The sequence below is a fragment of the Micromesistius poutassou genome (genome assembly GCF_964030765.1).
Source record: "Micromesistius poutassou genome assembly, contig: SCAFFOLD_5528, whole genome shotgun sequence".
Taxonomy (NCBI): Eukaryota; Metazoa; Chordata; class Actinopteri; order Gadiformes; family Gadidae; genus Micromesistius; species Micromesistius poutassou.
The window spans coordinates 2,501-15,673 of NW_028178861.1; the positions used below are offsets into that span (position 1 = coordinate 2,501).

At 41.9% G+C, this 13,173-nt stretch overlaps 1 protein-coding gene across 1 annotated transcript in view; it reads right to left on the minus strand.

The window, feature by feature from the left end:
* The window catches only part of LOC311373312 (meprin A subunit beta-like), a gene marked incomplete at both ends in the record, with an annotated part of 8,332 nt that extends 885 nt beyond the window's left edge, over window positions 1–7,447 (minus strand). Inside the window, 13 exons of the mRNA XM_084490096.1 lie at window positions 1–70; window positions 727–906; window positions 1,273–1,740; window positions 2,170–2,385; window positions 3,140–3,292; window positions 4,114–4,332; window positions 5,396–5,574; window positions 5,946–6,063; window positions 6,626–6,704; window positions 6,796–6,839; window positions 7,012–7,062; window positions 7,219–7,237; window positions 7,373–7,447. The exon at window positions 1–70 is cut by the window's left edge and continues 123 nt beyond it. Coding sequence (XP_084346222.1) covers window positions 1–70; window positions 727–906; window positions 1,273–1,740; window positions 2,170–2,385; window positions 3,140–3,292; window positions 4,114–4,332; window positions 5,396–5,574; window positions 5,946–6,063; window positions 6,626–6,704; window positions 6,796–6,839; window positions 7,012–7,062; window positions 7,219–7,237; window positions 7,373–7,447 — 1,871 coding nt within the window. The remainder of the gene's footprint in view (window positions 71–726; window positions 907–1,272; window positions 1,741–2,169; window positions 2,386–3,139; window positions 3,293–4,113; window positions 4,333–5,395; window positions 5,575–5,945; window positions 6,064–6,625; window positions 6,705–6,795; window positions 6,840–7,011; window positions 7,063–7,218; window positions 7,238–7,372) is intronic.
* Window positions 7,448–13,173: the final 5,726 nt, after the last annotated feature.

Here is a 13,173-nt window from a genome sequence, read left to right on the forward strand (position 1 = left end):
GGCGCCGTGGTCTCTGGTGATGCCGTGGTTGTTGGGGGGATCGGTTGGGTCACTGTGAGGTGAGACACGTCTGGGAGAAACATGCAAAAAATATATATTGTCGTTGAATTGTTGAATGCTAACGATGAAAAGATCACATTCATAACAACATAATATGATTTTGTGATCTAAACGTCACTTGAACAACCACATGTGTGCGTGTGTGAATTATAAAACATATTAAAACAATATCCATGGACCATATACCGATGTATAAATAAGTATATAAGCGTCTTTGAGCATTTGGAAAAGACACTAAAACGATATAACCTTTAATTTATTACTATTACATTATTATAAGTACCTTGTATAAAAACTCTTTTCCCCTAGAGGTTTCTCTCTTCCTCTCTCCATTTGAAAGGTGAACGTCTGCATTTGTATCTCTGTAGCGGTGCAAGTATTGTCAACTAAGTCATTTTAAAATTAAGTCAGTTAAATAACTTCCATTAGTTATATAAAAACCACGGTGGTATATATTATCACAATCTAGTCAAGTATTATTTAATGGAGTGTGTAATTGCGATGGACGGTACAGTATGTGCATAGCCTACTGTGCGGTCTTAACCTCACTATATCATCTCATACAGGGGAGAGTTAACACTGACACAGGCCCTAAAGTACCGGGCAGACTTATAGCTGTCTGTGGGACAGCCTGAACGTAGTGGTGCGTTTGGATCCAGTGTTTACCCTCCATGCTGAGGAGAAAGATAGCGTCCCCTCCCTTGATGAAATCCCTGCTCCGGGCTCTCAGATGGGTCAGGTACACCGCGGTCCCATATCCGTGCCCTCGGAAGTAACTGGTTCCGCCTGGTCCCGCCACCTCCTCGCCCACCTTGCGGGGGTCGTCCCAGAACAGCTCGGTCCCGCCTGCGTTGTTTGGGGACGCGGGAGCAGAGAGGTTAGTCATCACAGCACTGATCGCCTGCATGCACGCGCATGCACACGTGCACGCACGCACACACACACACATCAAGGCCAAAACTGACCAAAGCGTGGAGTGCAAATGGAAGCTGAACTTCGGTACATCCTTGTCATACAATGATTCATAATAAATCCCCCGTTGATGACTCATCTAGGCCGTTTAAATCGATCAGGAAAAATCGAGGTAAAAAGGGGATGCGGAATAAAGTGCTGAAGAGCTCATTGATTGACACATAACCGATTGAATTGATTGCCGTATTCTGGCGCCTCCCCTTCCCCCACCCCAGGCTGTGCGTTTGGCCGTCCCCTGACCTTCGATGATTTGGTTGGGGTCGGTGGTGACGCTGCGCTGGTTGGACATGCGCTTCTGGATGTGCGGGTGCTGGTCCATCAGCATCATGGTCATCTGCTTCCAGGGGCAGGGCCACCGCTGGCCCGAGTCCTCGGGGCGGGCCACCAGGTGGGCGTAGGCCGACAGCTCCCCCGGGTAGTCGGTCTGCCCGCTGGGGTAGAGCGCCATCTGGAAGCTGTAGCCCTCCTTGGAGGCGAACGGGGGGCTGTAGATGGCCGTGCCGGGGGGTGTGGTCTCCATCACGTTGCTGAAGTTCGTCACCCGCCACGCGTGCTCAGGGCAGGCCGTCTCGGAGAGGTTGATGTCGTCCAGGGACAGCCCCCCCACCCCTGGGGACGGGCCGTGCTTCTCCCCCCGGAACACCACGCGGAACTTGGTCTTCACGTCCAGGCTCACGTGGTGCAGCTGCCACAGCTCCTCCGGTGGCCCTGCACGTGTCAAAATACAAAAACGTTTGGTTTAGACTTTCTAGACAACATTAGCTCAGATCAATGCTACCACTGTGGCAACCGAAAGGCCTGAGTAGCATCCCGGGGCCTGTGGTGTGGCAGAGGGGCCTGTGGTGTGGCAGGTCCGTTTTTTCAGCTTTCTTCAACCTTTTGCGTCACAGTCTGCCCCTAGCTGCCCCAGTCAAGTTTTTTAACGTTCATTTTTATATCAAATAATTAATTAATAATAATAATTAATCTAATTGAAAAACAAAGATATATATATATATATATATATATATATATATATATATAACAGCCAATAGCTATATTTATAGCTATATATATAGCTATAAATGGATGCTATTGATTCGCCCCGGGAGTAATTATTCCCAGAACGAAAGAGAAGAGAAGGAGATTGATACCCACCGTCGATGGTCTTGATCAGCCGCAGGGTGCCGTCGGGGTGGGCCGGGTCGTACTCACGCACCCAGATGCTCAGGGTGTCCTCCGGGGCGGCGCTGTTGTAGTAGAAGAACTGCAGGCACTGGTAGCCTCTCTTGGGGTACAGCAGTCTGCTCTCCAGCTGGGCCACAGCCCCCGCGCCGGCCGCGCCAGAGGGGAAGTGCATGAAATACCCTGAGCCTGTGTGACAATGATACGTTAAAAGGTGTAGTGGGGAGAATCATGCTGTAATTTGAGTATTATTTATTTGGAAATGCCACAGCCATCCCTCAGCTATGAGTGAGTTAAATGTTAAATGTGAGAATATCTGTTGTGGTTCACTCCGCACCGAGCTGCTGTATGAGAACATTTAGTTTTATTGATCTGACCTATCGTAGCAGCTTCCCTGATTGGTTCGGGGACGCCGTCTTGCCTGTCATTCACAGGTGCGGGAAATGCAACACTTCTCAATGGTTTAGAAACCCAGGGAGGGAGGGCTGTTTATTCATCTTTCTGCTCTATTCTGCTCTCGTTACAACTCTCACATCTTCACGATAGCACGTTTGATGCCAACGCTGTTGGAAATCTCCTCTGTGATCATAGCCTCCCTCCACGCTGCCCTTGTGGATACGATGATAAGAGAGATTGGAAAAACAGCACAGGAGGGCAGACACACTCTTATCTCATGTACGAGATAACGATTGAGATGATTGGTGAGCGGGCAGAATCGCTGTGATAATCACTCCACCACTCAACCACAGTCCACCGGCCACACGTGGTGGGATGAAGTGCAGTGCAATGGCCCTATGTCTCCTCAGGCAATTGAGATTTAGCATTTTCAAAACAGACCTCAGGGCCTCTTCGCAGAAACCTATTCAATTTGACTAGTGGTGCAGAGTTCTATGCATGCGTTGTGTTGTGCTGGTGTGGCTGTTGTCGGAAGGCACACGCTCACCAGTGCATTTCCCCAGGTTGGAGTAGTCAGTGCTGGGTCCCCCAGGGGCCTCTGTTACCCTTGCCCACTCAGTGATGGCCCCGGGCCCCTGCACCATGCCGCAGATGTTCTGGAGCTCAAAGTCACACGAGTCCAGGAAGGTGGAGGCTTGCGCTGAAGGGGAGGTGGGCAAGACACACACACACACACACACACACACACACACACACTTACTACTCAGCTAAATAGCAGGTATCATAAAACTTTGTCCCGCTGTTAAAGGTCAGCCCATATTTGTGGGAGTTTTCGTGGTTAATGGCTGATTTAAGCAGCCTCATCCGGCCCAAGTCAGATTGATTGGACTCTGGGCCTGGGTGATGCTGCACATGTGTGTGTGATCACCACACACACACACACACACACACACACACACACACACACACACACACACACACACACACACACACACACACACACACACACACACACACACACACACATACACATACACATGCACACACACACACACACACACACTTATGGGGAGAACTCCTGTATGGCAACACGGAGCACCAGTGCCATGTATCATTAACTACAAACTTCTCCAGTAAACCGGCCCTGTGAAGCCACCTGGGTGTTGGTAGCAATGGACCTTGTTACAATCTTTCATTAAGCATCATTGACATCATTACCACACGTGTCAACACACCTGGCTTAGCGACTTACGATCCTGACGTATATTTATCAAAGCCTGGATTTGCTCAACAAACAATTGTGGCATTGTTTTGATCCAGCGACATCTATGTATCCGGTATTAACTACCCAACAGGAGCACTCGCGGGATTTATTGTAAATATTACTTATTTTATTTGACCTAATTGTATCCTTTTCTCCTTATTGCACCGTGGGTCAGAAACAAACACAATTTAGATTCCTCTGTTTGTCTGGCACATCTTTTGAAATTGACAATAAAGCAGACTTTTGACGGCACTCACTGCAGTTGTACAGGCGGCTGAGCTTGAGCAGGTCGCTGTCGCTGAACTCCATGCGCTGGCCCACCACGTCGCTGAAGGCCGGGATGTTGGTGACGATGGTGGGCAGCGTGCCGTTGCGGAAGGCGTTCTTGCTGTAGTGCATCATGGAGCCGTAGTCGTACGGGACGCCCAGGGAGCTGGAGGTGGTGTCGTTGTAGGTGTTGAAGTTGTGCTCCTTCCCTGCGGAGTCAGTGAGAGGCCTCTGGTTGTTGTTTTTTTTAAGACATGAAGGTACGGGAGATGGAGGGGAAGACGTGCAGCAAAGAAACACGGGCAGGAATCGAACCCCGGGTCGCTGCGGTGAAGACTGGGCCTTAATGGTACGCGCTCTACCCGGTGAGCCACCGGGGCACCCCAGGCCTCAGGGTTTTAAGGTGACTTGAGGACGTTTTTTCCAGGGCCACCCAATACTCTGCTGACTCAAAGGCGAACTTTGCACTCTTAATCGTTTCATAACAATTAATAATCATTGATTATTCATCTGATTTATGGTATTGCAGATTCAAACGGTATGATTTATGGTGTCACTGAATTAAACCATTTGGATTAGTGCCTATGAATGATGATGATAAAACCTGATGACCTGATGATCATGACTTTTTTATTGTCATTTGTCATAGTGTCATTTGCTGATATTTTACAACTGATAGATGTCACACACCAGCCACCTGAGAAGGCATTCGTTAACAGTACATCAAAGCCTTGCTTTGCTGTTCCTTGATTTATGACAAACTATACATGACGGCCTAATTCAATAATGTGTGCCTACAATATCTGTCAGTCAATAATTTGAAATTCAAGTAATAGCCATCCGTCAGCTATGGTGAGTGAAATGCGAGAATATTTCTTTCAATTTGACTGCCTGCTTCTGCGTGAGCCTCATTGTATCAAACCCGCCCCATATCAGATAAACGTTTATGATTGGCCCGACCCCGGCAAGGATTGCTGGAAATCTGTATGGACGGGAGGGGGGCCAGACGCACATGCCAGTGCGTATACAACATGAGCTTGCAGATTTGTCTGGTTCCCAGCATAATATCTTCCCTGATAGGTTCGAGGAATCCATCTCGCCTTTGAATCTCAATGAAGGAGACACGTAGGGAGGGAAGAATTTTTCAATTGTTTAGTTTCAAAATGGTCTGCTCTGCTCTCTCTTTATGATTCTCACATCTTGCCTGCAGAACATTTCATTAGACTAATAATAATGAATTAGTGTTATCGTTGTGTATTTTGTGGTCAGTACCTGCTGAGATGCGATCCCACATGATGGTGACGTAGTCATCACGGTCTGACCGTGATTGCTCGTGCCAGAAGCCCAGCGCATGAAGGAACTCGTGCTCAATGGTTGCTATGCGATCACAGTTACTCCCGATGGACAACCGCTGCTTTCCCACTCGCCGGTTCCCCACAGAGGAGAAGCATCTAGAAGTGAAAACGGATCACTATAAACGTCACATACTGTAACTGCTCCAGACCTTTTTTGTTTCCTTAAATGATCTTACTATTTATTTATGTATGTATAAAGCGGAAGAAAAATGCTGATAAATAAATAAATATATTAAATAAATATTCATTATGTAGGCTATATAATATTCAAGACAGTTTTATAAGAGACTGCTACATAATATGGAAATTATATTTAAAAAATAATCCACACATTTATAAATATACATATATTGATTTTTTTAAATATGTTTAAAAAAAAATCCATTTGCAGTCTCTGATTAACTGTATTTAATATTACCACATATAAATCAACTGGATCAACAAATGTAGAACGCATTGTGTCTTACCCGCTCCCTTTAAAGATGGAGATGTAGTTTGCTTCTCCAGACCAGGGTTGGAAATTGATGCAGGTCTTTAGCAGGTACTGTTCGAAAGCTTTCAGAATGACACCTTTAGCATTGATCTCTGCAGAGGACAGCAGGCAAAAGAAAAAATAGGTCATGGTGAAAAATATCTATTGAGTGCCTCTCAAAGCCTAGAAAATCAGGCTCTTGGGAACTGCTTACCTCTTTATTTATTTTTTTAACTCTTTGGTGATTTCACATTTTGAGGCAACACACATTATAGATAACTTTGTAATATGCCCTGTTCTTGGTTCAACATTGGTTATTAACAGCCCTTTCTAAAATCCAGTAATATATTAGCATTAAGTTTGCTGAGCACTGAACTATTCAATCAGATTAATTTATTTGAAATACTCAGAAAAGGTGTTTGGCCTGCTCTGCATTCTGTTCTCATTGTTATTACCTTGTCCTTCTGAGGAACACAAATGGTCTACCATTTATTCATTATTTAGGAACACCTAAGCCATATGAGGAGATATAATACCCATAATACATTTTGGAAGATCCTCCCAGCAGTAGTAACTGTAAGCAATATATTGCAACAGCAGTTATGAGTGTTTAAAGAGAGTCTTTATCGGTTCTTGGGGGAGGCAGGGGTATTTTACGACGGTATATTTTCTCACCAAGGTCGTCCTCCATGTAGTATGGAACAGTACTCGGCCATCTGTATTCTTCACCTATGATGGAGTTTCTGGATTGCCTCTGTAGCAGCAGTCAAAGGCGTTTGAAAGTTGGTGAGAATACAATGAGCCGAAAGGTAACTGCTTTTCCAAAGTAAGGCTCGTGAACATACCTCGTCGAGTATAATGTCTCCCTCCACCAGGTTCAAGCCGGCCTCTGTGGACACCGAGGTTCAGGATTCAGTGGAACAACGTGTGTGGGTGTGTGGGTGGAAGAGGTTCATGTATATACATGTATTTAGTTGAGCTTCTTCTGTGTGTGTATTTCATGTGTGTGTGGAATAGGAAACTTTATACACATTTATTATGACAAGTAAAGTGTTTCAAACCTTCATTGATCTCGAAAATATCCCGATCTCGTCCGCCATCAACATCATATTCTGTGGAAAAGATTAAAGTAATAAACAATTAAATGAATTTCAAGATCACAACTCAAACATTGAAATAGATGGCGAAAGCAATCGATCAACTTTTCTATATATATAAATATCTTGAAGGAAATACAAGTTTCATTCAGGATGTTGTCTATCACTTACCCAATACTTTTGTGGTTGGCTTTGTAAGAGATTTAAAAAAAGATCAAATTAGATCATTCCATACAGTGATAAAGTCCATAGTCCATAACATGAATCAAACATGAATGACCATGAAAAAGTATTGATATTGATATTTATAATAACGATTCCTCACCAAGCCATAGATGGATGTAAGCAGGAGGCATACAATGTCCAAAACCAACACAACCCATTTCTTGCGTCCTTCCATGTCGGTAATGAAATGTCCTTCTACATCGGACACGGAGTGACGACCACTCTGCTATTCTATGCAACTCTTAAAGTACAAGCCATAAACAATAAAGTGTCTATAATCAGCAAATCAATAATTGACAGAGATATCAGAGCTCTGGGGCATGAATCAACACCTTTCTACTTTTGCTATCCTCTTCAAATTCTAAAGTTAAAATGTTAAAATGTAAACATAGTTTACATTTTCCATGCAACATAGATTTATATTTCTGTGTTAGGCTACCATTTACAGTAGCCTATATGGGCTAAGACATTATCCCACCCCGAATATGGTATAGGTAATGCATCAGAACATGTGGATTTATGATTTATGATTTATTAGGATCCCCATTAGCAGCACACCGAAATGAGAGCTAGTCTTCCTGGGGTCCGAAATATAAAATATAGACAACAGACAATAACTTTGACATTATGTCAAACAAAAGTAAAAATAGCCAAATAATAAACAGCAGTGATTAAGAAACATCAGAATTATAAATAAAACAAAAGTAAAAAAGATATGAAGGCTACAAAATAAATGACAACATTAAAGATGTATACACATTACATATGGACCAGATGTTTTTTCAGAGACTTTTTAAAGTTGTATTTTCTATTTATGCAAGAATGTATGTTTATTGGTAGTTCATTCCATAATGAAATTGCTCTGTAAATAATAGTGTTTTTGAGTAGATTGGACCTTGGTCTGGGTAAGGCTAGATGTCCGTTACTTGCTCCTCTAGTTCTGTGACTATGTCTGTCAGACACGACGTGGAGGGTTAGCTTTAATGATTGCTTATGCAGAACTTTCTTTTTACAAATTTTTTTTTAAAGTTTTTTTTTTTCTTCACCCAATCCAGTTGGTGATTTCATTGAAAATATCAACAAAAGCTATGTTCTAAATTACCTTGACTTTGCGGCACATTGTTTAACTGGCATTAACCCACAGTAACAAATAAGGACTCTGAGCAGTGTTTCCCCTCCATGCCTCCAGCAGTGCCACAGCCCAGCGCCTCTGCAATCAGTCAAGAACATTTATTCTATTTTTTTGTATGATTTATTATTATTATATATATATTTTTTGTTATATATAAAAACAAACTCGCTCCCCTCAATCATTACATTGTTATTAATACAAAACAATACCTAACCCTAACCCTAAACTCTAACCCTAACCCTAACCCTACTAACCTTAACCCTAACCCTAACTGACCACACCACGGGAGGCTCAACCTAACTTATGGTTAGGTTGAGGCTTCATGCTAGGGGATAAGCTTCATGTTATCTCTCATGAAGCTCTCAAGGTTGAGGTCATAGTGGGTGTAGCTGGATGGAATTCAGAGTAAACCTGTGTTTTTCTCTGTATTGATTTTCTATGGCACCAAGTTGGTGATGGGAAGGTAAAGCGGTAACATTGATGTGAGCAGCCTCAGGAGCAGAATTATTGTAAAACATAGTTATTAAGTGCAATTGTTCTTCCCACTTTCTCTGTAGATCTGGATTCCATGGCTAACTGTTGAGCAGTGTCAATAAGCACACTCACAATTTATAAAACTGAGTGACGAAACAATCTTTTGTTCGGCACATGGGTCAGGGGTGACCCAGTGTTAAGGACAGCACCAGTCTGGGTGATCCAACCATCGTTGGTATTTGGTATAAGTATTTGTATGGTGATTCACTGTTATGTCGTCCACAGACTTTGTTGTAACTGACTGACATTGATTCCAAAAGACAAAAGTGCAATTTTCCCATTGGTTGTCGCTCATGGCAGGGGTGCTCATGCGAAATCCTCTTCAGCAGAATTGGTACAAGGAAGTTATTTTGACAAATGATATTGGCAAAGGTTTTAGTGAAGCCAGGGGGGTTTTAGTGAAGTTTTAGTGAAGCCAGGGGAGACAGTTACAATCATTTGATCACCCAGACCAGTATTGTCCTTTAAACTCAAGAAATTGTCAAGACATTAGCTGTGTTCTGTGCTAGGTGGCGTCAATATCATGGATACAGTCCACCATCGGTCCACAGGGCCTTTGTGGGTTGGTAACCCTGTTCCCATCTCATGAGTGGTCATGAGCGGTCAGATCCATGTGTCACAGTCTGCGGACGACAATCTACAATCTACGTGTCAGACTCAATTAGTTGTAATATTTATATATATAATCCATGCCCTTCATTAAAAGGGAATTGTCTTCTGAAAGTGACTAAGGACCTCAATAGAAGGACAGACCACAGTCCTTTCGATGAGAGAAAATGTCCATCCATGTTATTTTATGCATCCCTTCTGAGAAAAGCAATCAATTTCCACATTACTTCCAAATCATTAAGCATTAGTGTGTTAGATGTGAAATATTTTGTCATGTAGCATTTTTGGATCGTTTCCCCGTTTTTATCCCTCCATCAGGAAGGATACATCCTGCGGAAGGGATTTTTTGACAATTCACCGATCTGATTTATTGAGACTCATAATTATATAAACAACTCTAGTCTAGGCAGCCAGCCTTCCAGTGCCTGGAAAGAAGCCTTTATGAACTCTAAAGCTTCTGAATGAAGTCCAATATGACATTGGGCTGGGTCTAGAACAGGGAACTGGGACAAAGAGTCTGTGCTATCGCATGGATACAGACTGAATACTTGGCATAGTCATGTTTTTGTTTGGTTTTGTTTGTTTGTTGATCTTTCCCGACACTGCTTTATATAACTTAGGAGAGAGATGGCCTCTTGGAATAGATAGAGCTAATGGTCCTGAACTGATGCAGCTAGGCTGAGGTCATCCATCACTTATTTTATATTATTCAGGTCCTCGTGTACAAATACCCATTAAATTATGCTCTGACCACACTGAAAGAAAATATGTTTGTTGTCACTGTCAATAGCACTTGAAAACATACATTTTACGTACACATTCATTTTCCCTTGATTTAATTAGTATTAAGTAGGTACTAACCCTAACCCTAACCCTGACCACATTCATCTTAAAGATAACCAGACCATCAACAAGAACATGTCTACGAAATGTCTATATCTTATCACTTCCATAAAAGCATATAAATCCTTCATTTTGGCGTCCATCTCCGTCAGAGAAGGGAGATTTGTAAGACCTACACTATATGATTCTGTAGCTGTGTCCTCAGGTCGGTTGATGCCTGTTGACGACCCACTCAGAGACACATAATGTAACAGAGTATAATAACAGAGTCCGGGGATGTGTTTGGATAACTAACACATGTTTTGCTATGCCAAGCACCCCCGCCTGCGTTAATCAAGTCTCTTTGTAGATAAAGCCACACATCTTATGAAGAATACAATTTACGCTACAAAGTGTTTCAAAAATTGTGGTCATCTTAATAATTGATTTAATTGAAACCAAAAAAAAATCCAGTATCTCATGTAACTAAATAAACATTTTTTTTTCGATATGATTGTGTTATTATGCAATTGTCTTGCTTAAAAAGACTTCCTAAAATACCTTTATCATGACTAAAAGGCTCAACCATCATGCCCTCTGGCTTTATATATGATGTAAAATGTGTATGGGAGCATCAGTATTCAGAACACTTGTTAATACCAGCTCTTCTCCAAGTGGCTTCAGGCTGTAATTGTCTGGTGTATCCCACTAGGCCTCCAACTTTCAATCACTGCGTTGATCATGCATTCACAGCAGGCATGTTTCAAATCAAATCAAAGATATTTTTGTTCTATTAATCAAGGATAATCAAGTTCAACTAGCATGCAGCATAAAACATTTAAATTGAATAGGTCACTATCTTGGACTTGGAAGTTTTGGGCTATGTTTTTAAGTGTATTTGAAAACTTATTCACAAGGAAACACCGCACCGAAGCATGTTTAATGTATACCTTCTGGCCAGAAGTGTTTCATTGCTTTTTGTTCCCACAGGCTTAAAGAAGTATTGAGGTTTGGTGCCCTTGCGAAGGAAATTATGGCCAGAATAGAGTACTTCATTCAGAGCCCCTGACAGATGCATTATCATGTCAGATGTCACGTTAAAAGGATGTAGAACAGAGACTCACCCACAGGCTATTCCTGGATCTAATGTGTATCCATGTTTTTATGAGGGAGTGTATGGGGTTCTTCGACGGCAATAAATTCTTATTTGAGAGTGGATATTTATTTTTATTTTGGGTCAAATAAAATATCTATGATTTGAGTCAAATTAAAATAAATAAATAAATAAATCGAAATATAAATAAAGTGTTGAAAGTATCCAAAAAACAATAGTGGTAATGTGAACAGCTATATAAAATGGGTAGTAGAGTAGAGTTTTACTGAAACCATCCAGATGTTCACGTTTGCGTTTGTTGTAATATTTGTTTGTTTTCTTTAACGTATTAATTTATTTTATCACTTTTATTTTATTTTCATACATTTTATTGTATGTTTGCTTTAGCTTTCTGCTAAATCTTAAATACATTTAAATACATTGCACTTTCCACACTACATTTTTTAATTGTTTACTTTAACTTATCTATTTTATTTTATTATTTCATTTTATTGTACAATGATGTGTCTACTGTATGTGAAGCACTTTGAGTCTGCCTCGTGTATGAAAAGTGCTACATAAATAAAGTTGCCTTGCCTTGCCTAATGTATCAGGCTACATGCGATTGTACTACACTCTCTCCCAACAACTGATGCAATCCCCTGAGCCATATGTAATGTTGCCTCTCCACACAAGCAGAGCCTCTTCACATACCGTCATTACTACAACTCTCCTGCCAATAAGATGCCAAGCAGGCGCACCAAAGCAATAACCAAAGCACCAAAGCAATAACTCAATTCAAATCCATATCAGCGGGGCAGAATAGCCCCCCTCCCCCCCAAGAGTAACATTGAATTACCATTAGCGACCTTTAAATCCATACACAAATCAGTCAAACTGCAATTTTGATTTTTTTTTTATTGCTCTCTCACACACACACGTGCACACACACACACACACACACACGTGCACACACACACACACACACACACACACACACACACACACACACACACACACACACACACACACACACACACACACACACGGAGGGGTAACAGGCTCTGTGTGATGGCTGATTCTCTTGTGATTATTTAATCTATGCACATGTTATTTTCTTTACCTCTAAGAATGTGTCATATATCACACAACCTAGTTATATTTAAAGCCTACTGCTACTTATTTTATAATTGCCTGATGCAATACATTCAAAGAAAATTCCTAGGTCACTGAACAGATGTTCGGAAAAACGTGACATGAGCCAAGAAGTGTGGAATCAAAATGTAATGGATTCTTTCAAATGTACACTTGCTATCAATGTATGGTTTCCCCTTTTGTGGATTAATTCTATTCATGTCGCTGCATGACATTCTCTGATGTAAGCCCACGATGGATGGGTTAAGCCAAATTTTGGGGACATCAGATTATTTAGGGAAAGTGTGTATGAATGTACTTAATCTTGACCTGAGGGGGAAGTCTGGAAATAGCACAGAGACTGAAATGAAGTAGGTTAAGTAGGTTATAATTACCTGATGAAAGAAAATGTCCTTTTAAAAAATAAATCCATTTGTGTAAGTGTGGATGATTGCAGGTTAGAGCAGCCGCCCCTGGCCCAGACATCACCACACACACTCAGGAAGAGAGCTCCTGTATGGCAAGGAGGACCAATGTCATGTATCATTGTCTGCAACTACAATAATGTTTGCTACAG